The sequence below is a fragment of the Equus asinus genome, chromosome 23, assembly GCF_041296235.1.
Source record: "Equus asinus isolate D_3611 breed Donkey chromosome 23, EquAss-T2T_v2, whole genome shotgun sequence".
Lineage (NCBI taxonomy): Eukaryota > Metazoa > Chordata > Mammalia > Perissodactyla > Equidae > Equus > Equus asinus.
In genome coordinates, this window is record NC_091812.1 from 40,578,728 (window position 1) to 40,603,952 (window position 25,225).

Here is a 25,225-nt window from a genome sequence, read left to right on the forward strand (position 1 = left end):
AATACTTTTGAAAATTATCTTTTTATATTTCCTCTGCCAGTTTCATATGGAAATTTATTTCAAATCACAGTAAAATGGGTTTCTAAGCCTCAAACCAAGGCTCTTGCTTGCCCATTCACAGCTCCACTAAGATCACACGGTCTTCATGTGGAATGGTCCTGAGATGAGACTAGTTTTCATGGGAGGCAGGAGGCATGCTGCTGGTCTTTCTCTTCATCTCTTTTCCTTCAGAACATGCCCTTGCACAGGCACACAGTACATACTGTGCTTGGTGTAGACAGTAGAGAGGATAACGTACTCATTTGGTTACTAACACCACTTAGTCCAGAGAAAATCTAGAGACCTCCAACATACTGTGAAACTTTGTGGAGGTGAGTAATACGCTCTTTTGCATCGCTTATGTTACCGATCTATACTTTCTTCTGGGCATGGAGCTAATGTGCTTTACATAATTATCTGATGAGTCCTCACAACAGCTCAACGGTTATTATCCTGTTTTCTAGAGAAATAACTGAGGTCCAGAGAGATTCAGTCCCCTGCCCAAGGGTACGTAGATTAGAATTGGCAAAGCCTGGATTGAAATCCTGGTAGTCTGGTCCTGGAGCCCTATCTCTTAACAACTGTACTATAGCAATTGGAAGGTTCTGGCTAAGAAGGCATGGTTAAACCAGTTTTGAGTAATTGGTACTGGATTTGTGGACCAGCTGTGATTGTTTGAGAGTCCATTAGGGATGGAACCTGTAGCCAGGATTCATGGGAATCGAGCACCAACTAAGTGAACTGGTCACTTTTTTCAGGTTTAGAATCAACATTTGTTTCAAATATTCAGAGGTGTTAGAATTTAACTTTAATAGCCAACACTAAACTATGGCTTTCTCTTTTAGAGTTATGAGTTGTTAAAAATTGATGATGATTAAGTGAGTGTATAGTGATAGATTCTTTAGGTCTTATAGTGAAAGGCAATTGAGGGCTTCAGGTTCAAAAATCCCAGAAGTTTCACTAGATGTCATAATAAACCACATCTCTGCTACCTTTCTTATCGCCTGACTCAGACCTCTGGTTAGCTTATTTAGCGTCTGCCTGGAATTCCTGTTAGTACTGCAACCTGCTACTCCAAGTGGTGGAATGAAGTGGAGTTACTGGTGCTTTCATGCTCATCCTTTTTATTTTTGGCTGTCCTGCGAGATTCTAATGTTCTGGGTAAATCAGCAAATTATTCTGTATTTCAAATACAGTTGTTAAGTTGTTTGGTATTCTTGCGGATTGCTTAGATAACCAGTTTGGGGTCACAGTATAGTGGATATGGATGTTGATTGTTTGATAATTATTCAGTCTAAGTCCAGTAGGCTTTATAGGGATTGCTACTCCTGTTAAACACTTTTCTTTTTTTACTGTTTGTTCCATTATTTTCTCAGTTTGCTGATTTCTTTGCTTATTTTTTTCATGTAGAAACATTGGTATTTTTTTGTGATAATATAAGATTATTGCGCAAAATCCAGATAATACAGAGAAGGAAGTGCCTTTCTGTAATTCCTGTGTGAGAGATAACCGTTAAAGATTACTAATTTGGTGTGTATTTCTTTGTGGCCATTTAATGTATAGTTACAGATATTTTTTACATAAATAGGATTACAGTACACTAACTATTCTGTAACCTGCTTTATTCACTGTGGGACGATTTTAATGTCAATGTAAAGAAAGATCTACCTTATTTTGTGTTCTGTGTTTTGTTTAACTTAGCCCAGGTTGCTGAACATTTGCTCGAGTTTTCAGTTAAAGCTGCAGCAAACATCCTGGGTCATATACCGTTGTACACATCTCTGTGTTGTTAGGATGAGTTGCTAGAGTTGGATTTTAGAGTCAAAGGGATACATTTTTTAAGGTTTTGATCTATGTTGAAAAATTATACTCTGTAAAGTTTTTACCAGTTTATACTCCCACATCATCTGTGTAAGAGAGGTCTCATTCCTCCCTACCATTAATATATTAAGCCTTTATCAATCTAATGACTGCAAAGTAGCTTATTTAGTTTTACTATATTAGATTTTCAGTGAGATTGTCCTTTGTCAATTTTTCTATAGAGGTTTTATTTTTTACATGTAAATTTGTAAAATTTCCTGGTGTAGTATAATTGGTTAAAATTTTAGGAAATAGGGGCCAGCCCCATGGCTGAGTGGTTAAGTTCTTGTGCTGTGCCTTTGGCGGCCCAGGGTTTTGCCAGTTTGGATCCTGGGCGTGGACGTGGCCCCACTCATCAGGCCACGGTGAGGCAGCGTCCCACATGCCACAACTCGGAGGACCCACAACTAAAATATACAACTATGTACTAGGGGGATCTGGGGAGTAAAAAAGCAGAAAAAAAAAAAGATGGGCAACAGTTGTTAGCTCAGGTGCCAATCTTAAAACAAAAATTTTTTTTAGGAAATATTTTGAAAGCTAAAATAACGAATTTTTAATTCCCTGCTTCTATTGTTGATACTTTCAGGAAAGTATTTTCCTTACTTACTCAAAAATATAAAGTTTTCATATAGAGTTATAGAATCTTAAGAGTATTCAGATGTCTTTGACAAACACATTTGTATATTTACTTGTTAGATTTGACAACATGAGTTGCTGCAGTGTTTTCATTTTGATACGTCTTTGCTTAGAAAGCGATTTAAATGAAATGAGTGAGGAAAATCTTAAAATTGCCTTACTGGTTTGTGCTTTTTTTAATCTGCCTTTTCCAGATACTGCACTCCAAGGTACTTGGATTATGAAGATTTGGAGCGCAAGTATTGGAAGAACTTAACTTTTGTGGCACCAATCTACGGCGCAGACATTAATGGGAGCATATATGATGAGGTATAGTTATATTATAATAGATTTTGAAAAGGTTCGTTTCATGTTACTATTTTTGTTACCATTTCAGGGAGTTGAGAAATAGTCGTTTGTTGTACTTTGTGTGATCCATAACTCCTCACAGAACAGGAAGTGCAGATGCATCAGTAGGATTTCTTTTTTTTTAAAATTATTTTATTGAGGTTATATTGGTTCATAACATTGTATAATTTCAGGTATATATTATTATATATCAGTTTCTGTATAGACTGCATTGTACTCATCACGAATAGTCTTGTTTTTATCCGTCACCAAACATACGTGCCCTCCTTTACCCCTTTTGCCCACCCCTCACCCTCTTTCCCTCTTGTAAGCACTAATCTGTTCTCTTTAGCCATATGTTTGTTTATCTTCCACATATGAGTGAAATCATGTAGTGTTTGTCTTTCTCTGTCTGGCTTATTTTGCTTAACATAAAACCCTCAAAGTGCCTCCATGTTTTTGCAAATGGGACGATTTTGTCTTTTTTTATGGCTGAGCAGTATTCCCATTGTATACATATACATCATGTCTTTATCCACTCATCCGTTGGTGGGCACTTGGGTTGCTTCCACGTCTTGGCTATTGTGAATAATGCTGCAATGGATATAGGGGTGCGTAAGTCCCTTTGTATTGTCGATTTCATGTTCTTTGGATAAATACCCAGTAGTGGGTTAGCTGGGTTGTATGGTATTTCTATTTTTAAACTTTTGAGGAATCTCCATACTGTTTTCCATAGTGCACCAGGTTGCATTCCCACCAGCAGTATGAGAGTTCTCTTTTCTCCACATCCTCTCCAACATTTGTTATTTTTTGTTTTGGTAATTATAGCCATTCTGAAGGTGTAAGGTGATGTCTCATTGTAGTTTCGATTTGGATTTCCCTAATAATTAGTGGTGTTGAATATCATTTCATGTGCTTGTTGGACGTCCGTATATCTTCTTTGGAAAAATGTCTGTTCATATCCTCTGCCCATTTTTTGATTGGGTTGTTTGTTTTTTTGCTGTTGAGCTGTATGAGTTCTTTATGTATTTTGTAGATTAACGCCTTGTTGCATAGATGCCTTGCAAATATTTTCTCCCCGTTGGTGGGTTATCTTTTTGCTTTGCTCATGGTTTCCTTTGCCTTGCAGAAGCTTTTTAGTCTGATGTAATCCCATTTGTTTATTTTTTCTTTTGTTTCCCTTGCCTGAGTAGACATGGTGTTTGAAAAGATGCTGCTAAGACTAATGTCGAAGAGTGTACTCCCTATATTTTCTTCTAGGAGTTTTATGGTTTCAGGTCTTACCTTCAAGTCTTTAATCCATTTTGAGTTAATTTTTGTGTATGATGTAAGATAATGGTCTACTTTCATTCTTTTGCATTTGGCTGTCCAGTTTTCCCAAAACATTTATTGAAGAGAGTTTCCTTTTTCCATTGTTTGTTCTTGGCTCCCTTGTTGAAAATTAGCTCTTCATACACGTGTGGTTTTATTTCTGGGCTTTCAGTTCTGTTCCATTGATCTGTTTTTGTGCCAGTACCATGCTGTTTTGTTTACTATAGCTTTGTAGTGTATTTTTAAGTCAGGGATTATGATGCTTCCAACTTTGTTCTTTTTTCTCATGCTTCCTTTAGCCATTCGGGGTCTTTTGTTGTTCCATATAATTTTTAGGATTCTAGGTCCTATTTTTGTGAAGAATGTCATTGAGATTATAATTGGGATTGTGTTGAATTTGTAGATTGCCTTAGGTAATATGGACATTTTAACTATGTTCTTCCAATCCATGAGCATGGAATATCTTTCCTTTTCTATATGTCTTCTTTGATTTCTTTCAATAATGTCTTATAGTTTTCAGTGCACTTGCACTTGCACAGGGGCTGCAAGAGTGCAGCCCCTTTTTCTTGGATGCTGCTGCTTACCCCCCAACCTTGACTGGCCACTGAGGCCTCTGAGGGGCAGGTGCCCGTATGCTCAGCATTATTGTATTCCTTGAAAGAGTCTGCTGGGGTCTCCCCTCCACTCAGTTCCAAGATGCTTTCTATAGGTCTTTCACCCCTTGGTTAAGTTTATTCCTAGATATTTTATTCTTTTTGTTGTAATTGTAGATGGGATTGTATTCTTGATTTCTGTTTTCGTTAGTTCACTATTAGTGTATAGAAATGCAACTGATTTTTGTAAGTTGATTTTGTACCCTGCAACTTTACTGTAGTTGTCAGTTATTTCTGATAGTTTTCTGGTGGATTCTTTAGGATTTTCTATATATAGAATCATGTTGTCTGCAAACAGCCAGACTTTCACTTCTTCCTTTCCAATTTGGATACCTTTTATTTCTTTTTCTTGCCTAATTGCTCTGGCCAAAAGCTCCACTACTGTGTGGAGTAGGAGTGGTGAGAGTGGGCACCCTTGTCTTGTTCCTGTTCTCATAGGGATGGCTTTCAGTTTTTCACCATTGAGTATGTTGTTGGCTGTGGGTTTGTCATATATTGCCTTTACTCTGGTGAGGTACTTTCCTTCTGTACCCATTTTATTGAGTGCTTTTATCATAAGTAGATGTTAGATCTTGTCAAATGCTTTCTCTGCATCTATTGAGATGATCATGTGATTTTTATTCCTCATTTTGTTAATGTGGTGTGTCACACTGATTGATTTGCAGATGTTGAACCATCCCTGCTTCCCTGGTGTAAATACCGCTTGATCATGTTGTATGATTCTTTTAATCTATTGCTGTATGCAGGTTGCCAGTATTTTGTCTAGGACTTTTGCATCTATGTTCATCAGTGATATTAGCCTGTAATTTTCCTTCTCTGTGTTGTCGTTGCCTGGTTTTGGTATCAGGGTAATGTTGGGCTCGTAGAATGAGTTAGGAAGCATTTTGTCTTCTTCACTTTTTTGGAATAGTTTGAGAAGGATAGGTATTAAATTTTTGAATGTTTGGTAGAATTCTCCAGAAAAACCATCTGGTCCTGGACTTTAATTTTTGGGAGGTTTTTGATTACTGTTTTGATCTTTTTACTTGTGATTGGTCTATTCAGATTCTCTATTTCTTCTTGATTCAGTTTTGGGAGGTTTATGAGTCTAAGAATGTATCCATTTCTTCTAGATTGTCCAATTTGTTGGCATATAGTTTTTCATAGTATTCTCTTGTAACTTTGCATTTCTGCAGTATCTTTTGTAATTTCTCCCCTTTCATTTATAATTTTATTTACTTGAGGCTTCTGTCTCTTTTTCTAGTGTCAGGCTAAGGGTTTGTTAATTTTGTTTATTTTCTCAAAGAATCGGCTCTTAGGGGCCAGCCTGGTGGCACAGCAGTTAAGTGCGCACGTTCCGCTTCTTGGCCGCCTGGGCTTTGCCAGTTTGGATCCCGGGTCTGGATATGGCACCGCTTGGCAAGCCATGCTGTGGTAGGCGTCCCACATATAAAGTAGAGAAAGATGGGCATGGATGTTAGCTCAGGGTTAGTCTTTCTCATCAAAAAGAGGAGGATTGGCAGTAGTTAGCTCAGGACTAATCTTCCTCAAAAACAAACAAACAAACAAAAGAATCAGCTCTGTTTCATTGATCCTTTCTACTGTTTTTTTTGGTGTCTATTTCATTTATTTCTGTCCTAATTTTTATTATTTCCCTCCTTCTACTTACTTTTGGCTTTGTTTGTTCTTCTTTTTCTTGTTCTGTTTGGTGTAGTATAAGATTACTTCTTTGAGATTTTTCTTCTTTGTTGTGGTAGGCCTGTATTTCTATGACTTTTCCTCTAAGAACTGTTTTTGATGCATCTCAGCAGAGTTTGTATGTTGTATTTTCAGTTTTGTTTGTTTTCAGGTATTTTTTGGTTTCTTCCTTGAGCTGATGATCATTCTCTAGCATTTTTAGTATCCAAGTATTTGTGACTTTCCCAGCTTTTTCTTGTAGTTGATTTCTAGTTTCATAGCATTATGGTCAGAAGAGATTCTTGATATGATTTCAGTCTTCTTAAATTTATTGTGGTTTGCCTTCTTTCCCAGCATATGATCTATCTTTGAGAATGTTCTATGTGCACTTGAGAAAACTGTGTATTCTGCTGTTTTTGGTTAGAGTGTTCTATATATATCTATTAAGCCCATGTGACCTATTTTCGTTTCAATCCGCTATTTCCTTGTTCACTTTCTGTCTGGATGATCTGTCCATTGATGCAAGTGGGGTGTTGAGGTGCTCTACCACTATTGTGTTGCTGTCCGTTTCTCCCTTTAAGTATGTTAATAGTTGCTTTATATACTTTGGTGCTCCTGTGTTATGTGCGTATGTATTCATAAGGGTTATGTCCTTTTTGTGGAATGTGCCTTATATCATTGGATGCTGCCGTTCTTCGGCTCTCTTTCTCTTTTTTATCTTGAAATCTGCTTTGTCTGATTTTAGTATGACAACACTTGCTTTCTTTTGCTTACCATTTGCTTGGAGTATTGTCTTCCATCCCTTAACTCTGAGCCTGTGTTTGTCTTTAGAGCTGTGTTTCACAGAGGCAGCATATCGTTGGGTCTTGGTTTTTAATCTATCCAGCTACTCTGTGTCTTTTGATTGGAGAATTCAATCCATTTACATTTAGAGTATAAGGGCTTAATACTGCGATTTTATCTCTCGTTTTCTATATTTCCCTTGTTTCTCTTCCCTTGTATTTCTTACTGCCATTTCAGTTTGGTGGTTTTCTCAGTTTTCTCTTTATGAATTGTGGCTCTGCTCTGATTTTCTGCTAATGTTTGCTGTGAGGTTTGTGTAGAAGAGCTCACAGATGAGATAGCCCATTTTCTTATATCGTCTTATCTCAATTAGCCTAAGCAGGTTCCATCCCTTTCCTCTTCTCTTTCTGAGTTTTTGTTTCCACCAATTATTCTTTTCTGTGGTGTGAGTTCTTAACTAAATTGAAGTGTTTGTAGTTATTTTTGATACTTTCCTTCTCTTCGTCTTTCATTGTATAATTGTTTATTATCCTATTCTGCTAAAGAGCTGCAATTTTCTGATTCTATCTGTCTATTTATCTCTTTGTTCAAGGTTTTGTAAACTTTTGCTTTTTAGTTTAAGATGGAAGGGCTCCTTTCAGCATTACTCATAAGGGTGGCCTAGTGGCGATGAACTCCCTCAGCTTTTATTTATCTGAGACAGCTTTTATTTCTCCATCATATCTGAAACATAGTTTTGCTGGATAGAGTATTCTTGGCTGAAAATTTTTGTCTTTTAGTATTTTGAATATATCATTCCATTCTCTCCTAGCCTGTTAAGGTTTCTGCTGAGAAATATGCTGAAAGCCTGATAGGGGTTCCTTTGTATGTTATTTTCTTCTGCCTTGCTGCCCTCAGTATTTTTTCTGTGTCATTGACTTTTGCTAGTTTTAATATTAAATGACAGGGCCGGTCCCGTGGCTGAGTGGTTAAGTTCGCGCCCTCTGCCTTCAGTGGCCCAGGGTTTCATCGGTTCGTTTCCTGGGCCTGGACATGGCACCGCTCATCAGGTCACATTGAGGTGGTGTCCCACATGCCACAACTAGGAGGACCCACAACTGAAATATACAACTGTATACTGGGGGTATTGGGGGAGAAAAAGCAGGGGGAAAAAAAAAGAAGATTGGCAACAGTTGTTAGCTCAGTTGCCAATCTTTAAAAAAAAAAATGACATAGAGGAGATCTTTTTGCGATGATGTAATTAGGAGTTCTATTGGCTTCATGTGCTTCTATGTTCAGTGTGTTCCCCAGTTTTGGGAGGTTCTCGGCTGTTATTTCTTTGAATGAGCTCTCTGCTCCCTTCTTCCTCTCTTCTCCCTTTGGAATATCTATAATCCTGTTTTGCTTTTCCTAATTGAGTCAGATACTTCTTCAAGAATTTCTTCATTTTAAAAACATCTTATTTCTCTCTCCTCCTCCACCTGAAGCATTTCTATATTTTTATCTTCTAATTCAGTAATTCTGTCCTCAGTAATGTTAGCTCTATTTTTTGTGGTTTTTAGATTATTTTTTATCTCATTAATTGTGCTCTTCATATCCAGAATTTCTGTGTGGTTCTTTTTCAGAACTTTAATCTCTTGGTGAAGTATTCCTTCTGCTCATAAATTTTATTCTTGAGCTCATTGAACTGTCTTTCTGAGTATTCCTGTAACTTGTTGAGTTTCTTTATGACAACTATTTTGAATTCTCTGTCATTTAGATTGTAAATTTCTGTGGTGTTGGGATTAGTTTCTGGAGACTCGTCATTTTCCTTCTGCTCAGCAGTGTTCCTGTAGTTCTTCATGGTGTTTGATGAATTGATCCTTTGCTGGCGCATTTGTGTTAGCATCAGGTCACAGGCTCCACCTGCCATTGCGGGGTTGGGGGCACAGGAGCTGTGTTTTCTGATCCTGTCCCATCTGCTGGAAGTTGTGCCAGTAGGGCTGCTCTGTGTTTGTGTGGGGTGCCTGCAGCTGCTTGGCACATCACACACAGACCTGTGTGTGTAGGCAGGGCCTGTGTCTTCTGCCAGTGGGTCACTCTCCTGTGGCTGGGGCCTCTTGTTCTCGCAGGGGACTGGCTGAGCTGCTGTTCTAGGTGGGAGGGGTGCTTTATTTTGTGCACGGGCTGGTTCTGCACTTGTGGGTGGTTTGGCTGAGCTGCTGTGTCTGGTGGGCAGGGCTCCTTCACTGGGGCTGAGCCGCTGCCTCTTCTTGGGAAACCTTCCCAAGGGTGGGGCTGCTGTGGCAGGGTTGATGCTCCCACGGGCTGGGCTACAACTCCAAAAGTGTTTGTGCATAGGTCAGGCTGCCCTCCCTCCTGTTATAGTTGTTCTTGCTGCTGTGTGAGGACCTGCCACCTGGACCGCTGCCACCGGGGAGACGGAGGGGTCCACTCACCTAGTTCCACTGCTTCCCAGGGATCCAGTCCACCCACCTTCAGATGTGTCATTGTGTGGCTCTCTCAGGTGTCCTGTTGTGCTGTGTAGGGAATCCTCTGTTGTTTAATGAACGTCTGTTCAGTTGTAACTTCGAGGGGAGGGACAAAGGGAACAACTCACTGCACCACGATGCTGATGTCATTCTTCAGTAGGATTTCTGCTGCTGGTATTTTTCAATTTGAAACCAGCTAATGGTACAAATACCTGAGATTGTTCAACAGCAATATAGTATCTGGTTATCTGGCTGATCTTTAACTTACGTTAAAAATTTTAAAGCAAAACACATTATAAAAATATCTGGAAAACAGACAATATCCAATTACTACCACCTTAAGGCAAAAGCAGTATTTTATTGTGTATTCTTCCAGTAGTTTTCCCCTAACCATTTTAAAAAGCTATATTTGAACAGCCTTATATTCTCCTTTTTTCCCACAAATTGTGAGAATTTTTTTTCTTTTTTAACAGTAAATATTATTACAGTCTTTCCAGTTATTTTTCATGAAAGCTTAATGCTCTGGATATAATTTGATCCTTTTTGCCTCCTCTGATACTTGTAAACCCTATTTTTTGTTGTCTTTCTGTTTTGAAACCTCTTATCCCCTCTGCCATTGTTTTATTTTGAAAATGTCTTGCTCACCAAGAGGCTGAAGTAGTGCAGTGAACAGCTGGATGCCGTTCACCTGGATTCACCAGTAGTTCATATTTGCCACGTTTGCTTTGTTTCCCCTCTCACTCTTTCTCTGTTTCTGTCTCTGTCTCTCTGCTGTAACATTTGAAAGTAAGTTGCAGTCATCATGACAATATACCCTTAATTGTTTCAGCATGTATGTTTTAATTACAAGACAATTTACCATTTATATAATATATAATATATAAATCATAGATCCCTAATTTTCTCAAGAATTTTATTTATAACTTGTTTTTTTCCCCCATATGAAGGATCCAGTCAAAGATTTCCCTTTATAATTGATAAATGACATATAGGGTGATGCTTAGAAATAGGTGGCCTTTCATCTGGTGAATTTGCATCCATTGATAATCCTTGCCTGAGTCCATTATTATAGTATTTTTAAACTTTGTTTAATTTGAAACATAAAACAAACTGGAAAATACTTAAAACATAACCTTAGAGCTTCATTACCTGTGTAGTGTTACTGACATCCAAGAAAACATTACCATGTAGATTTTCCCTACATGTCCTCTGTATCTATCATAGTCTCCGCCTTTCCTCCAGGTAATCGCTGTTCAGACTTTATGGTAATCACTTCCTTATGTTCTTTGAAAATGCATTGTTCTTGTCTCTGAATTTTATGTAACTAGAAGAATTGTTCACTATTTATTCTTTTATGTCTGGCTTCTGTCACACCTTGTTACCTTGCTAAGCTTTTTCTGTATTGTGTGTAACTGAAGTTCATTTGTTTTCATTGCTTTGTATTGTTCTATTACATGAATGTACCACTGTTTGTTTATTTGTTCTACTACTAATGATCATTTTGATTGCTTCTAGTTTTGGCCTTCTTGCACAAAACTTCTGTGAATGTTCTGTGCGTGTTTCCCAGGGCATGGAAATGTGCCTTTCTATTGGGCGTATGCCTAGGAGTGGTTACATGGTTGGCTTTAGAAGAAAACTGTTTTCTGGTTCACACCTTCTTGTAGTAATGTTTGCCAGTTCCCATTGCTCTGTATCATTCCTGACACTTTGTATTGTCGGTCTTTTAATTTTAGCCATTCTGTTTGGTGTGTGTAGTAGTAGCTTGTGGTTTTAAATTGCATTATGATTTTTCCTCTATGTTCATTGGATATTTGGGTTTCCTTTTTATCAAAGTGCCTGTTCAAGACTCTGGTACATTTTTTTGTGTCATGCTTTTCTTATTGATTATAGTTCTTTATACATTCTAGATATGAGGTAGTGGCACAATTTAAAGTTTTCCCTGTGGATGTCCACTTGTGGAGCAGTGCTATTGAAAGCACTATTCTTATTTTTGAATATGGACTGGGTATTAGCTCATGCTGTGGAGTTGATGTTGTCCTATTAGATGTAATGATGGCATGGTGACTATATATATATATATATATAAAATATATATATTTTTTCTTATCAATTGAACATGCACGTTGAAAAATATACAAGTGAAATAACGTGGAATCTGGGATTTGTTTTTAAAATATTTCAGAAAATAAAGTGGAATGGGTATAGTTGAGTAAAGATTGGCAGAAAGTTGGTAATTGAACCTAGATGATGGATACATGAAGTTTTAAATATGTGCATATGTGGAATATTAAAAATGAAGCTTTAAAAAGGAGAAAACATACTTTCTCCATTCTCCTTCTAGGTTTTCACTAGTATAAGTAAACTGTGTGTTGAGAATTTGTTTATTAAGATAGAACTCGTGTAGATAAATGAAAAAATGCAGAAAAATATGAAGAACGAAGTAAAAATTACTCATAAGCTTATCAAATAGAAATAATCTTTTAGTGATTTCCTTTTGGCCTTTTATTGTATGTGAGTGTGTGTATATATGTATGAATGTGTTTGCATGTGTGTACGTTTCCCCACAGAAGAGCCTGGGAGGTTTTGATGGTTTTGACTTCAGAAGCATTTTCAGTGTTGCTCCCCAGAGGGTCGTTGCAGTGTACTCTAGCTTCAGCCACTCTACTGCGAGCTCCAGATTGCACCTGTATTAAGTCGTTGTATTTCAGTTCCAAGTCTGTTCTTATTGATTTATTCTTTAGTGATAAATTTCTTTTTTTTTTTTTTTTAAGATTTTACTTATTTTCTTTTTCTCCCCAAAGCTGCCTGGTACACAGTTGTATATTCTTAGCTCTGGGTCCTTCCAGTTGTGGCATGTGGGATGCCGCCACAGCATGGTTTGATGAGCGGTACCATGTCTGCGCCCAGGATCTGAACCAGCGAAACCCTGGGCCGCCGAAGGCAGAGTGTGCACACTTAACCACTTGCCCGCGGGGCTGGCCCCCTCTTTTAAGTTTAACTTGTTATGGTTACTTATATTTAGGAAAATGAGTGCCATTAACAATAAGGCCTACTTATAGACCATGGCGCCCTGACCTATTAAACCAGCTTCTGTGAAATTTCTTTTGGAATGGGTGAGGCCAAGTAAATACAGTTCATATTTTACAACCTTAAATTGGGGCCCAGTGAAGTTAAACTGCTTTCCAAAAGTTATGAGGCCAGTAGAGGGGCTGCCAGGTGCTCTTATCCTCCACACCAGCTTTAAGGAAGCAGTTATGTATAGTCAATATCTTAGTTGTGGAAGCGTGTAAAGCTAGGTCAATGTCAGCTACAGATTTCCATTGGGCTGGTGGTTTATTTTGTGCTTTCTCTGTGGTTTCTTCCCTATGGTGTCCTAGCAAGTTGTCAGGCTTCTGAAGGGAAGACTGAGCTGAAGGATCATCGGATCCTAGGCTGAGAGTTGGCAGTCTAAGTGCTCTAAAGTAAAACTCCAGCCTAATTTATTTTTTTCTAACCACCCCTTGGGCTCATTGAACTCTTTGTTCCTTTTTGCAAATATGAAAGAGGTAGAAGCAGCATATTTAGGATGATTTTCAGAACAATTGACATAAAAACGCCCTGAACTAGCTTTCCATATTTATTTGTTGGCTGCACTGATGAGGCTGCTAGACTTTGGTTTGCTGTGCTTGTCAATTTACTGCTCATGTTTGAAAACCAGTTACGCCTTGGCATTCCTTCAAAGGAACATTGACTTCAGACTTCAGGTTTGAGTAACTTTAGTTATTAAAATCCAGTGAACAAAATCCACTGGTTTGTGAACATAGAGTTTTAAAACATCCTGGATCCAGGAATCTGTCATGTTGGTAGAACCTGCAAGGCATAGTATTTTATGGAGTTTCCGTAGGCTCTGCGGGAGCATTTAGTAGCTCCAGAGCTGGGATGACATTTTCAATGCTTTTGTAGAAAGACAGACATGAGAGAGATATTGTAAACTGCTTCTGATAAACAAAAGCAATCACACTCAAGACACCTAAATTCAAACAAATGAAAAATAGCTTGTGTTTGCCCTCTTGAGTTAGATGGAGAGTCACAAGAGAAAGAGTACATTAAAGAGAGTGATAAAGAGTGAGAATTATAATAACCTGTAACTGTCAGGAATGTTTGAAATCATCGCAATGAATGTGCATTGAAAAAGCCCATGAATTTTTTGTTCTTTGCTGTTGTTTCCCTGCATTGTTTAACTGTTCAGCTCAATATTTACATTGTATTGGAAACTGGTTTATTATGTTTCATGGCGTTATTTTGAAAGGGATTATAGTCATCAAATTGCAGTTCACTTTGGCCCCTAATTTCTAGTTATGGCTGTTTCCTTCAATGTTAAAAGAATGAAAAACCATAGCCTTCTTTTGGTGGGAGTGAGAGTTCTTGGAGAGGGTGTGGGGTGGTAAGAGAAAGTTAGTGCAGGGTACAAAGATGAGTAAGGGTCCTGGTTCTCAAGTATTTCACGGACTTAGAGGGGCAGAGGGGCAGTAAGGTGTAATGAGCTTGTCATAAAGGCAGATGTGGGATTCCAGGGAGCCTGGAGGAAGGGCACTTCGAGCAGGCTTGGCATTGAAGGAAGACCTTCTGGAGGAGAGAGGACATCTGAACTTGGCCTAGATGAGTAAGTTCATTAGGTAAAGGAGGGAGAGCAGAGAATGGGGCAGGAACTAGGTAAATTTGAGGCTAAGACCACACTTAATAGTCTCTGTAGTTTTGCTGAATTTGGATACTTTTTGCTAAGCATGGGCTTGAGCAGGGTGAGGCAGACCTGGAATGGTGGCTGTGGGATCTGAGGCGGAGCCAAGACGGGGCTGTGGGCCTGGACCCTGGACCCTGGTGCTGTAGTGGCCCCTCGGCTCAGATGTTTGTCTTGCAGCACTGGGCATATCTTTTAAGGGGCACGAGAGGTGTCTTTGTAGTGTTGATCCAGACTTGGATACAACACAGGAATTAGGGGTGAGGGTGTTCATGAAGGACTGGTTGAGAACAATCTCTTTACAAAGGTAAAGAGAGGAGGGCCTGGAGATCCCAGGGTGTGAGTCTTGGTGCTTCTTTCATTCTGCTGCTTCTTTCAGAGCTTGATTTCATTAGGATATACTAAAAAATCTCAATCAACACCATGAGCAGCAGCCTGTGGCAGCAGTAACAGTAACATGATTTAATTACTGTTTTTTTTAAAAAAGTGTTTTTAATATCTAGTTTTCTTTTCTTTTTTTCTTTTCTTTTTTTTTTTTGCTGAAGAAGAGTCGCTCTGAGCTGATAGCTGTTGCCAATCTTCCTGTTTTTTTGTTTGAGGCAGAGTAGCCCTGAGCTAACATCTGTGCCAGTCTTCCTCTGTTTTGTGTGTGGGTCACTGCCACAGCTTGGCTGCTGACAAGTGGTGTAGGTCTGCACCTGGAATCCAAACCCATGAACCCGGGCCACTGAAGTGGAGCGCACTGAACTTAACCACTATGCCATGAGGCTGACCCCTCAAGTAACTGTTTTTTAAACCAAAATACCGAGACTATCAAGACATGTGGTGACAAACCCAGCCTTTGGGTATATTGATGCAGAGCAGGGCTTGGCAGCCAGATTCTGTTACTTGTCCTTGCCAATAAAGTTTTATTGGCATGTAGCCTTACCCATTCATTTACGTGTTATATATGGCTTTTTTGCATTACAATGGCAGAGTTGCCTAGTTGTGACAGAGATTGTATGGCCCACAAAAGCTAAAATATTTATTGTCTGGCCCTTTGCAGAAAAAGTTTGCCAACTCCTGGTACTGTATATAGGCATCATTATTTGCTCTTGGGGAAGGATGCTAAAAACTTTTTGGGAAGATGGGATAGAAATAAAGTTCTGAATGTTCTCAGGAGAATGAGATTCATATGCTTTGATGGCGTTGATACCTTGAGATCATGAAATTGAAGTGTTCGGTGATGTCAGGAACCTTCTGTAATTGAAGAAGGTCTTGCACTAGAAATAGAGCACCCGTGTTCTTGGGTGGCCCTGGATGATTCCAAGGAGACAGTAACATAAAGATAAGATCCTAAAATCTGAATTTTGTTATGTTTCACTAAGGCCTGGTCCACTGATAAAGACAGAAAGTTTTAATTAGCCTTTACTAACTGTACATTTGAAAAGTTAGTCCTCTGTTAAAAGAAGCTTGGCAGTTTCTTCAGGAACCAAACATGAAACAGAAGACACAGAGAGGAAATAGGGAGAAAAATGTCCTATAACTGGACGATTCGACTTGGTTAAGGGACATGAAAGTCAGCAGGTGTCTGTAGAAAGACAGAAGGTAGAACATTTCTGGGACAGCCAATAGCCGTGTGTTCCTCCACCGACCTTTGAAGACAGTGCATCTCTGTCCTGTGTGTGAGGGCTAACAATTGGCATCAGCACTATTTACTTACACTAGTACAGTGACTGAGTGAGTCATTCAGGCCTGTATTTGTTCTGTGCTATGTAGGACTGCATTTCTCACAATACCTATCATATGGTACAGCGGTGACCCTCTTAATGATGGTAATGGTTCATTAAATCAAGGTTTAAAATGAAGTTCCATATGCTTTGCTTGAGCTAGCTCTTATCTTCCTAGTTGATAACACGAGAAGGATCTCCAGGAGTATTGTCTGTTTTCAAAAGAGTCGTTTTTGCAAGATTTTCCGTTTGTTGAATGGTGACAGATAGCTCCTCCACTAAGCCTCCCCTGTCTCCTCCATCGCCCAGGCTTTCTGCTTGGATGCTTCATATCATAACAGGCACTGTGGTCTGCAGTGGCCCCATTGAGCCGATGATTTCAGAGTAGTGCACCAGCAAGGAGCTGAGCTGATCCTCATCGTCACAATTTAGCCTTCTTTGGAGGCTTTGTGTTCAGGTCCTTCTTTCTTCTGAAATAAACTCGTGGGATGACATTGCATTAAGATTGACAATCTCCTTTGTGTGTAACCGTCTTTGATGATAGTTTCCTGCAGTTCGCTGGAGGAAGATAGCACATCTCACTGTGAGGGGAAGCTGCTTCGCCCGTGATCTACAACTTCTGCCATCTGTCACTCTTCTTAAATCTCCCAGACTTGCTTTGAAACTCAGCTGCTTCACTGAATCATGTTCCTCCCCCAGTGCACCTGCCTCCCGATTGCCGAAGGTGTCTACCACCCTCTCCTGCACCGGCGTGGTCCTCAGCGGTCTCCTGTGCTGAGAGTGACTATTAGGCCACTGCACAAGGAATTTCTCCAGTTTTTCAAATATTGTGTTGGCTTTGGAACATGGTTAAGCTTTCCAGGAGCAACACAGCCGTGTTTCATAGATAGGGACGTGTCCAGGTCACTCCTTATGTGCTTCCCTCCCCCAGTACACGCCATCACTTCAGCTCTTTCTAACGTGTGGGCTTTCTAGGCCTCTTATGCTCACTTACTTTCTTCTTGGGCTTCTCTGCTTTCTCAGAAGACGGTTTCACCAATTATGATGGGAAGATGATAGCATTGATGCCCAACACATTTAATATGGGCACAAGACACAATCCTTTTGGGAGAACAGCTGAACTGCCATGTACATTCTCTTCAACTGGAACGATTCTGTTGGTGCATGTTCACAGAGTCATTATAGAGAATTTTTCATTTGGACAGTGAATTTTTGGTAAAAAAAATGTCGTTACAGCAAATATTTGGAAAACGAGTATAGAAAGGCAAAGATACCAGTATTTATGTGACTGTGTCTTCCACAGTAGACTGAGTCCAGTGATGGCAGGTATCATTTCTCATAGACCCTTCAGCCATAGCCCCTATTCACAGTGTCTGCTGCAAAGAATGCACCTAAATAATTGTAGAATTGGTGAGTGCATGACATTGGACAAATAGCCTGAGACCCGATTGTGGAGTTTCTTGAATGTTTTTGGTTATTATTCTATACATCTTGAGGAACCATTGGAGATTATTTTAGTAGGCAAGTGATAGGATCAGAATCGTGCTTTAGAAAGTGTGGTCAGATAATGGTCTACAATAGGGCCTGGGCACAGCAGGAGGCTTGGGAAGTGCTTTGAAGGAGGAGAAGAGGGAGGGGTCAGAGAGATCTTCCCTGTGTGTGGTTTTCTGAACGCTAGTACCCTGAGACAGTGCTTCTCAAACTTTTTGGTCTTAGGGATCCCTTTGCACTTTCGGTAACTTATTGTGGACCTCAAGGAGCTTTTGTTTATGTAGGTTATAACTATCCTTGTTATTATAGTAGAAATAAAAAGAATGTTTAAAAGTATTTAATTCATTAAAAATAATCCATTATATAACATATGCATTTGCGTAAAAATGATACATTTTCCTAAACAAAAGATTTAGTGAGAGGAGTGCATTATTTTACATTTTTAAAAATCTCGAGTGTCTAGCTTAATGGAAGACTTCTGGGTTCTTATATGGCTTCTGCATTTCATCTGTTGTGATGTCATGTAGCCTCTGGAAAACTCCACCTTACACTCAAGCGAGAATTAGAATGAAAAAGGGAAATCATGTCTTGGTATAATTATGAAAACAATTTTGATGACCCAGACCCTGATGGGTTTGGGTGTCTCCCAATGGTGCCCAGATAACACTTTGAAAACTGCTACCTAAAGATTAGCAAAAGATTTCTTCTCTGATCTATCTACATAGATGATGCAGGGATCTCAGGGTGAGGTGACAGTGTTCCATTCTTGTCTACTGGCCTTCAGGTGACTGATAGGCACTTCAAAGACCTAATCATGTTAGGAGACAGTGGTTCTCAAACTTAAAGTTACGGAGTTCTCTGGGGAACATCAGGCAGGGTGACTCAGGCCAAACTTTACCAGCAGAAAACGGACTTAGGATGTGAACGCAAGTCCTTGCATCTCAAAATAGGTAAAATAGTTTAACGAAATTGTATTTACAGTATTTTATTTCAATATTAATTTACTAGTCTATTGCTTTTTATCATCCAGGTATTTATTAATAGACAGTTGATAAAAAATTCAAAACAGTTTGAAAAATACTATGGCAAACTTTTAAACAAAAATATAATGTCTTATACTGTATATTTCTCCTTGAGAGCTGGGGTAAAATTTTTTTGCTATGCATGCACTGGGTGGATAGGTATATACGTGGGGTCCTCTTTCTAATTTCCCTTTTCAATTTACTTTACAGTCTGTGATTATAAATGTATAAATTTTTAAGGTAAAAATTACCTTTTTCTTATTATAAATGTTGAATATAAAAAATTGGAAAGTATTATGTAAGAGAGAAAATCGAAATCATTCATAATCCTGACATTCAGAGACAACAGCTGTCAAAAAAGTTTAGTGTGTGGGGGTCCGCCCAGCGGTGTAGTGGTTGAGTTCATGTGCTCTACTTCAATGGCCCAGGATTCATGGGTTTGGATCCTGGGCACAGATCTACACACTTCTCATCAAGCCATGCTGTCCCACATACAAACTAGAGGAAGGTTGCCACAGATGTTAGCTCAGGGCCAATCTTCCTCACCAAAAAAAAAAAAAAAAAAAAAAGGTGTGTTTTTTCTCTGCTTAATACTCGATAATTCCATTTTTTTTTAACAGATGTAGTATCATAGTGAACATGGTTTCATCTTGTCTTTTCCCCCTCCCATTTTAACACATCATGAATGCTTTCCCATGATGACAGATGTTCTTCAACAGGGTGATTTAGCATTTGTCTGTCTTATTTTTGTTGGTAGGGTGGTTTTCTTGGGCAGGGGAAAGCAGATAAATTTAAAGATTTAGATGAAGAGGGATGCAGGTGGGCTGTGGAGGCAGGAAACGTATGACAGTTGCCAGTCTTGCGTGGGTCTGTGTCAGGGTCGGCCACATGGATTTCAGTGGAGTGGCCAGATCGTTGCCACCCTGAGAGAGTGGCACTTTGCCACAGATATGCCTCATTTCCTGCCTTTCCTCCACAGCCTCTTGAAATAGAAAGCTTTATTAAACAGCGTGGAATATTTGACCTATTTACATGTGTCGTCAGTGCTTGCCATCCCCAGCTGTGACTTTGAGGAAGGTTCTGTCTTTGCCTTAGTCTTCATCTGTAAAGGAATTAATAGAATTAACAGCTCTCTGATGTTCCTCCCCGCTTAAAGATAGTTGTTTCACGATGAGCAACATTTCTTCAAGAAGGTAAATTGAATTCTTTGATAGTGAATGTTTATGAGTTCTATATTTCTTTTGTATTAGAATTTTGTCAAGAGCCCCCTTATAATAAATCTGTTGGCTGAAGCATGGGAATCTTTTCACAGCAAGATTTTAGTCTTAATGGCATTTGGCCTAACAGATGACATTTTTTTCCTCTTCCCACAATGGCATAGCTTAAATACCTTCATCCACTAGATGGTGCTCTTGGACAACAAATTTATCTAATGCTGTGGGTTTCCAGATGAGATAGAACAGTTTAAACTATTTGAGTCACCAGGAGAGTTACTTTTCATTTTGTATTTTTCTCATGTCAGGATATCATTTATCCTGAAATAAGAAATATTTTGAAATCAGAACTCTAACTGTATATGTAATTTTCCCATCTAAGACAAAGTGTCATTATTTTAGACATGTTTTGGGGCAAAGAGAGAGCAGAGCTATAGGCCTATAGGATCGTGACTTTCAGATTTTAGTTCTGTGAAATATGGCTTCTAGTTAATCAAAACTCATTATCTGCCAGCATGTTATGGCTGATCCTTAGTGAAAGAAGGCTTAGCCTGCATGAGCCCAAATTATGCCTTCCAGACAGGAGAGGTGATGGTAGTTCTTTCTGTTCACTGGTCATATTACATCTAGAATGTTCCATCAGTTCTGGAAGGTGTGCTGTCAGAGGAGTATTGCCAGGGAATTGTTGATGGAAGAGTGATAAAGCGCGGATGCAGGTGACCCCAGAGTACGTGGCTGCTGCCCTCAGTGTCTTGTATGTGCAAGGGTTAGGTAGGATCGCTGTGGGGAAAATCAGTTTCGTCTCTGGAAGAACTTTCTAAAGAATAACAGCTGCCCCAGAACAGAATGGGCTGCCGTTCAAGGTAAGGAGCTACTGATTGCAGAATGATCACAGGGAAAACTGACCTTAGGTTGGAAATAATTTAAAAGAAATTTGGCTTGGATAGGATCTGGATAGAATTGGTCATTTTTGTTTTAACTCCTCTCTTTACCTCTTAACTGTCAAACTTCACAGTTAAAGGATACTTAGATGTTCAATAACATGCTAAATTGATAAACCAACAAATGTGTGTGGAGTCCCATGCTGTGTGGTTTGTGAGATACAGGGTAAACTAGGTGCCCCATGGGTGGTATGGATACTGTGTACCATAGGAATGTAGAGAGGTTAAGCTTCTTGGGGACTGACACAATCCTTGAGATTGTGGCGAGAATTCAGAGCATCAGGCATGTGACCATGGTGAGGAGTGAGGATGCTAAGAATCTTCTGGGGATACTGGGTGATCAGTATGCCTGGAGGGGTGGATATCTGTGGGAAAGTGTTAGGGAAACAGCAGTGGGAAGTACCAAAGGGGAGAGAACATGAAACCCAGAGGTGACAAACCATAGATTTAGTGCGGAATTTGGCTGATGATCCTATCATTGATGATTTCACCTGGAAGGAGTTTTGGAGACCATGATGTAGCCAACACATTCATAGATGAGGAACCTCAGACCCAAGTGTTAGGAATTATCGAAGATGACACCTACTTAGTGGCAGAGCTGGGAGACCCCTTTTCCCATTCTCTTTCTCCTCTTTTAGACTGTCACCAGGAAGGAGTATTAGAACTTTGAACTATATCGTGTACTCCGAACCTCTTCCTCTCTTGGATTAGTACCTACAAGGGTCTTCACTGGATGCTTAGTATCTTCAGACGAAAGCCTCTTCATTCTCATTGCAGCCTTGACCTTGCCTGCAGGTTTACAAAAGGACTTTGATGAGGCATGTGTATTTGAAGCCCACTTCCTACTGTGGCCTCACTCTGGCCTGTTTAAAAAAAAAAAAAGATGAGGATAATCTAGATTTCATCTTTATTATGAGTTTTTAAGTTATAGAAGCAGATTCTTTTTTTTTTTTAAGGAGAGAATTTATAGAGTAGAAAGATTCAAATAATTCTGTTGTCCAAAAGGAAGTGTTGATGCATGCCATCTTCTTCTAGAATCTATTTTAGAAATGGTCAGAAATATAGATCAATGTTTAAGTATCAAAATTGTTTTCCAATTAAAAAATATTATAGCAAAAAATATAAAGCAACCTATGTCACAAAGGAAAATAATGAAACAAATTGTTGTAGATACAAAGTAATGTAAACAATAGAATAAATGTTAGGAAAATGTTCATAATTCAGTGGTGAGTGAATAAACCAGGTTAACTGTGTATAGATATATCCCCAAGACCTTGAAATGTCCACACTGGATTTCCAGTATTGTATACAACTCCCCTCATTCATTATCTGCTTGGCGATGGGAAGAGAGTGGCAGGTCTGGCTGAGATGGAGAGGTTGGGGAGCTGCCCCCACACACCTGCTTCCTAGCATGGGTTCCTCAAAATAAGTCACCACCTGTCAGTGGGCTTTTGGAGTCACTGGAACAGAGTTAGAGCCAGAATTCCAGGAGTCTGATTCTAATTAAAAATTTTTTTTCAGAGAAAGGTATCACTAAAATGATAAAATAGTTTATTCACAGGTTTATAAGTTTGATTTTAAAAACTTACGTTCCAACTGTTCTACAATGAGAAAATATAGTTTGATATTCAGTAGAATTATTGTTAGTTTTCCATTTTTCATTAAAGGAATAATGTTGAGCCTATGTGTATGATCCACAATTTTACATTGTGGGGAATGAAAATGAGACCATTGGAAATACCTTAGGTTGTTTTTCTTTATGAAGAATGAAAGGGAAACTCACACTGTCAGCCCACTGCCAAGTGTTGGGAGAGTGTTAAATCTAAAATTGCTTTAAGTGAGAAATAGCAGCAAGAGAGAAATGAAGCAGGGTGGGGACCTGTGGATTTGGTTACTAAGGAGGAAATACGTCAGTCACACTATTTTGCTGTCAGAAATGGAGACCTCAGAGTCGATGGCTGAAACAAATTGGGTATTTAGTTTTCATGTAAAAATTTTGGCAGGTAGTCCAGGGCCAGTGTGTTTGTTCCATGATCTTATCATAGACCTGTACTTCTAGCACTTTCTTCTGCCATCTTTGCCATGAGATCTACCCTTGTGCTCTATTGGTGGCTGCTTGAGCTGTGCTAATCATGTCTGAATGTCTGGTGGAAGGAAGCAGGAGGAAGGGCAAAGAGCACAAAGGGACCTGTACCTGCCAAGGCAGCCCCTTCACGCTTTCTCCTGGAAGCCCCACCCAGTGATTACCAGTTACCTTTCATTGGCCAGAACCAGGTGCCATGACTAGCCTTAGCTGCAAGGGAAGCTGGAAATGCAATTTTTATCCAGCTACATTGTCTTTCAATTAAATGGAGTTCTATCAGTAAAGAAGATGAAAATAGATACTAAGTACTTAGGCAGTTTCTGTCATAAAAGTTTATTATAAGACTCAATGGTTTTGAAATACTGTGCTATACTGCAGTATAATACACTTTTAAAGAGTTGAATGAGACAAGGGCTTAATAGTCCAGAAAATATGAATTCTTTAGTAAAGATTGTTGTGTGTTTAATTTCCTATATATAAAAGTAACTTGTCAGGGTCTGGTATAGGGTTTTACTGTTTTATTAAATGTTGAGATATTGGTCCTGTGGGGGAACAGAATTGGCTACCCCAAAATGTATCTTTTGGGCATGAGGATTATTTCAGGCTGATTACTTTTAAAAACTGCAGACATGGGAGAAGCTCTGAAAAGTAGAATTTACTTACCTTTGTAAGAGACATTTACGTTTGTAAGGTAAATCTCCATCTGTAAAGGTGTCTCCCTCTCTGTACCAGGAAGAAGGGAGGATGACCTTATCTCTAGAAACTCTCATCAATGTGGAAGGCAAGGACTTAAATCCGCATAATAACCTTACTCTTGTTTACTGTGCTTTTCTGGTAATCTCCCATAACTGACTCCCCTCACCCCCAACATCCTCCTTTGTCTTTAGCTGAAGATGGTATTTAAGTTGAGGGCCTCTGCCATTTCGGCGAGTTGCTCAGTTTTCCTGAGTCTCTCCCATGTACACGTGTTATAAAGCTTTGATTGATTTTCTCCTGTTACTCTCTCTCATGCCAATTTAATTCATAGCCCAGCCAGAAGGACCTAGAGGGTAGAGGATTTGTCTTCTTCCCCTACAGTCCTCTTCAAAGGAGAACAGGGCTTCACATGGTTCAAGGTCCCTTTAGGATTTTTTTGCAAGGGCCACATGTAGATATGTTAATAAAGTTAACAATTCTGCTATTGTTTCTCTGGTTTTTGTTTTTAATAGAATGTCTGTGAGTAGATCCATGAGTCTGCTATTGGGCTATGCCAGTATTTCCAAATTATCTTTTTGACAGGTAGTCCTTTAAGAAAACAGAAAGTGAAAAACATAATGACCAAATTACTTACTTTCGTTTCTCGTTTTTGGGAGATAGAAGAAACCTTTTCCCTCCTTGATTCTGTGAAAGTATGTAGTTCAGAGCTGACTTTCTGGCTTTTTGTTTAGCCACGTGACTTCAGACACAGTAGAGCCAGCGTGGGTTAGAGTTTTTCATTCTTGTCCTTGAATCCCAGCTCTACAGTTTTGAGCTGTGAGATCTTGGGCAAGTAATCTGACTTCTCTGCTGCAATTCACTCATCTTCAAAGTGGCATTGATAATAGATGGTAGCAGTGTTTACCTCATAGGATAAAATGAGAGGCCATAAATAAAACACTTAATTCAGGGCTTGTTGTATGTACTGAACAAATGTTAGCCGCGGCCAGTGGCAGTATTAAAGCAAACAAGACAGAAATCCTGAGGCTGCTGTGAAACATTCAGTAGTTGATTCCTACCAAAAGAATTGTGAAGAATTCTGTTCTGAGTAAATTGTCATTTATGTACAAGTCCAGCTTGCAGCCCAGCAGTTTATACTTTCTACCATCTGTCAAAGCCTGTCAGAGCCATGAAAGATGTTTGTTTCAGAGTTACTACTTAAGAAAATGCCTCTGCTGTTTTCAAGAAATATACCCCCATCTTCTTGTCAGTAAGACAATGTGCCAGGACAGAAAGGGTGCCATGGGATGTGACACAGGACATATTTTCTTTGTCATGAGTTTTGCTTTGTTGTGTTTTTGGAGTGTAATATCTGCTTATGTGTGTGCAATGTATTTAAGTTTTAAAGCATAATGATGCATTGAATACCCCAAACCCCCATGCAGTCTAACTGCTAGAATGTTAGCAATAATGCTTATGGGGTGCTCCTTCTGCAATCCTTCCCTGTGCCCCCGTCCCATCACCCAGGGGTGGCCTGAATATTTGGTTTGATTTCTGGCCTTTTAAAAATTAGTTTTGTCACATGCACATGTATTTTTAGACACTATATTTAGTTTGGCTTATTTTGACCTTATTATAAGTAGCATCACTTTATGTAG

General features: G+C 39.2%; 1 protein-coding gene across 2 annotated transcripts in view; it reads left to right on the forward strand.

The window, feature by feature from the left end:
- Positions 1-25,225, forward strand: part of KDM4C (lysine demethylase 4C) — a 389,700-nt gene that overhangs the window by 51,421 nt on the left and 313,054 nt on the right. The window contains exon 4 of one of the 2 annotated variants that reach the window (XM_070496076.1): positions 2,730-2,844. In XM_070496076.1, the coding sequence (XP_070352177.1) occupies positions 2,730-2,844 (115 nt within the window). Of the gene's footprint in view, positions 1-2,729; positions 2,845-25,225 lie in introns of those variants that run through there. The other variant, XM_070496077.1, reaches the window with a different exon arrangement.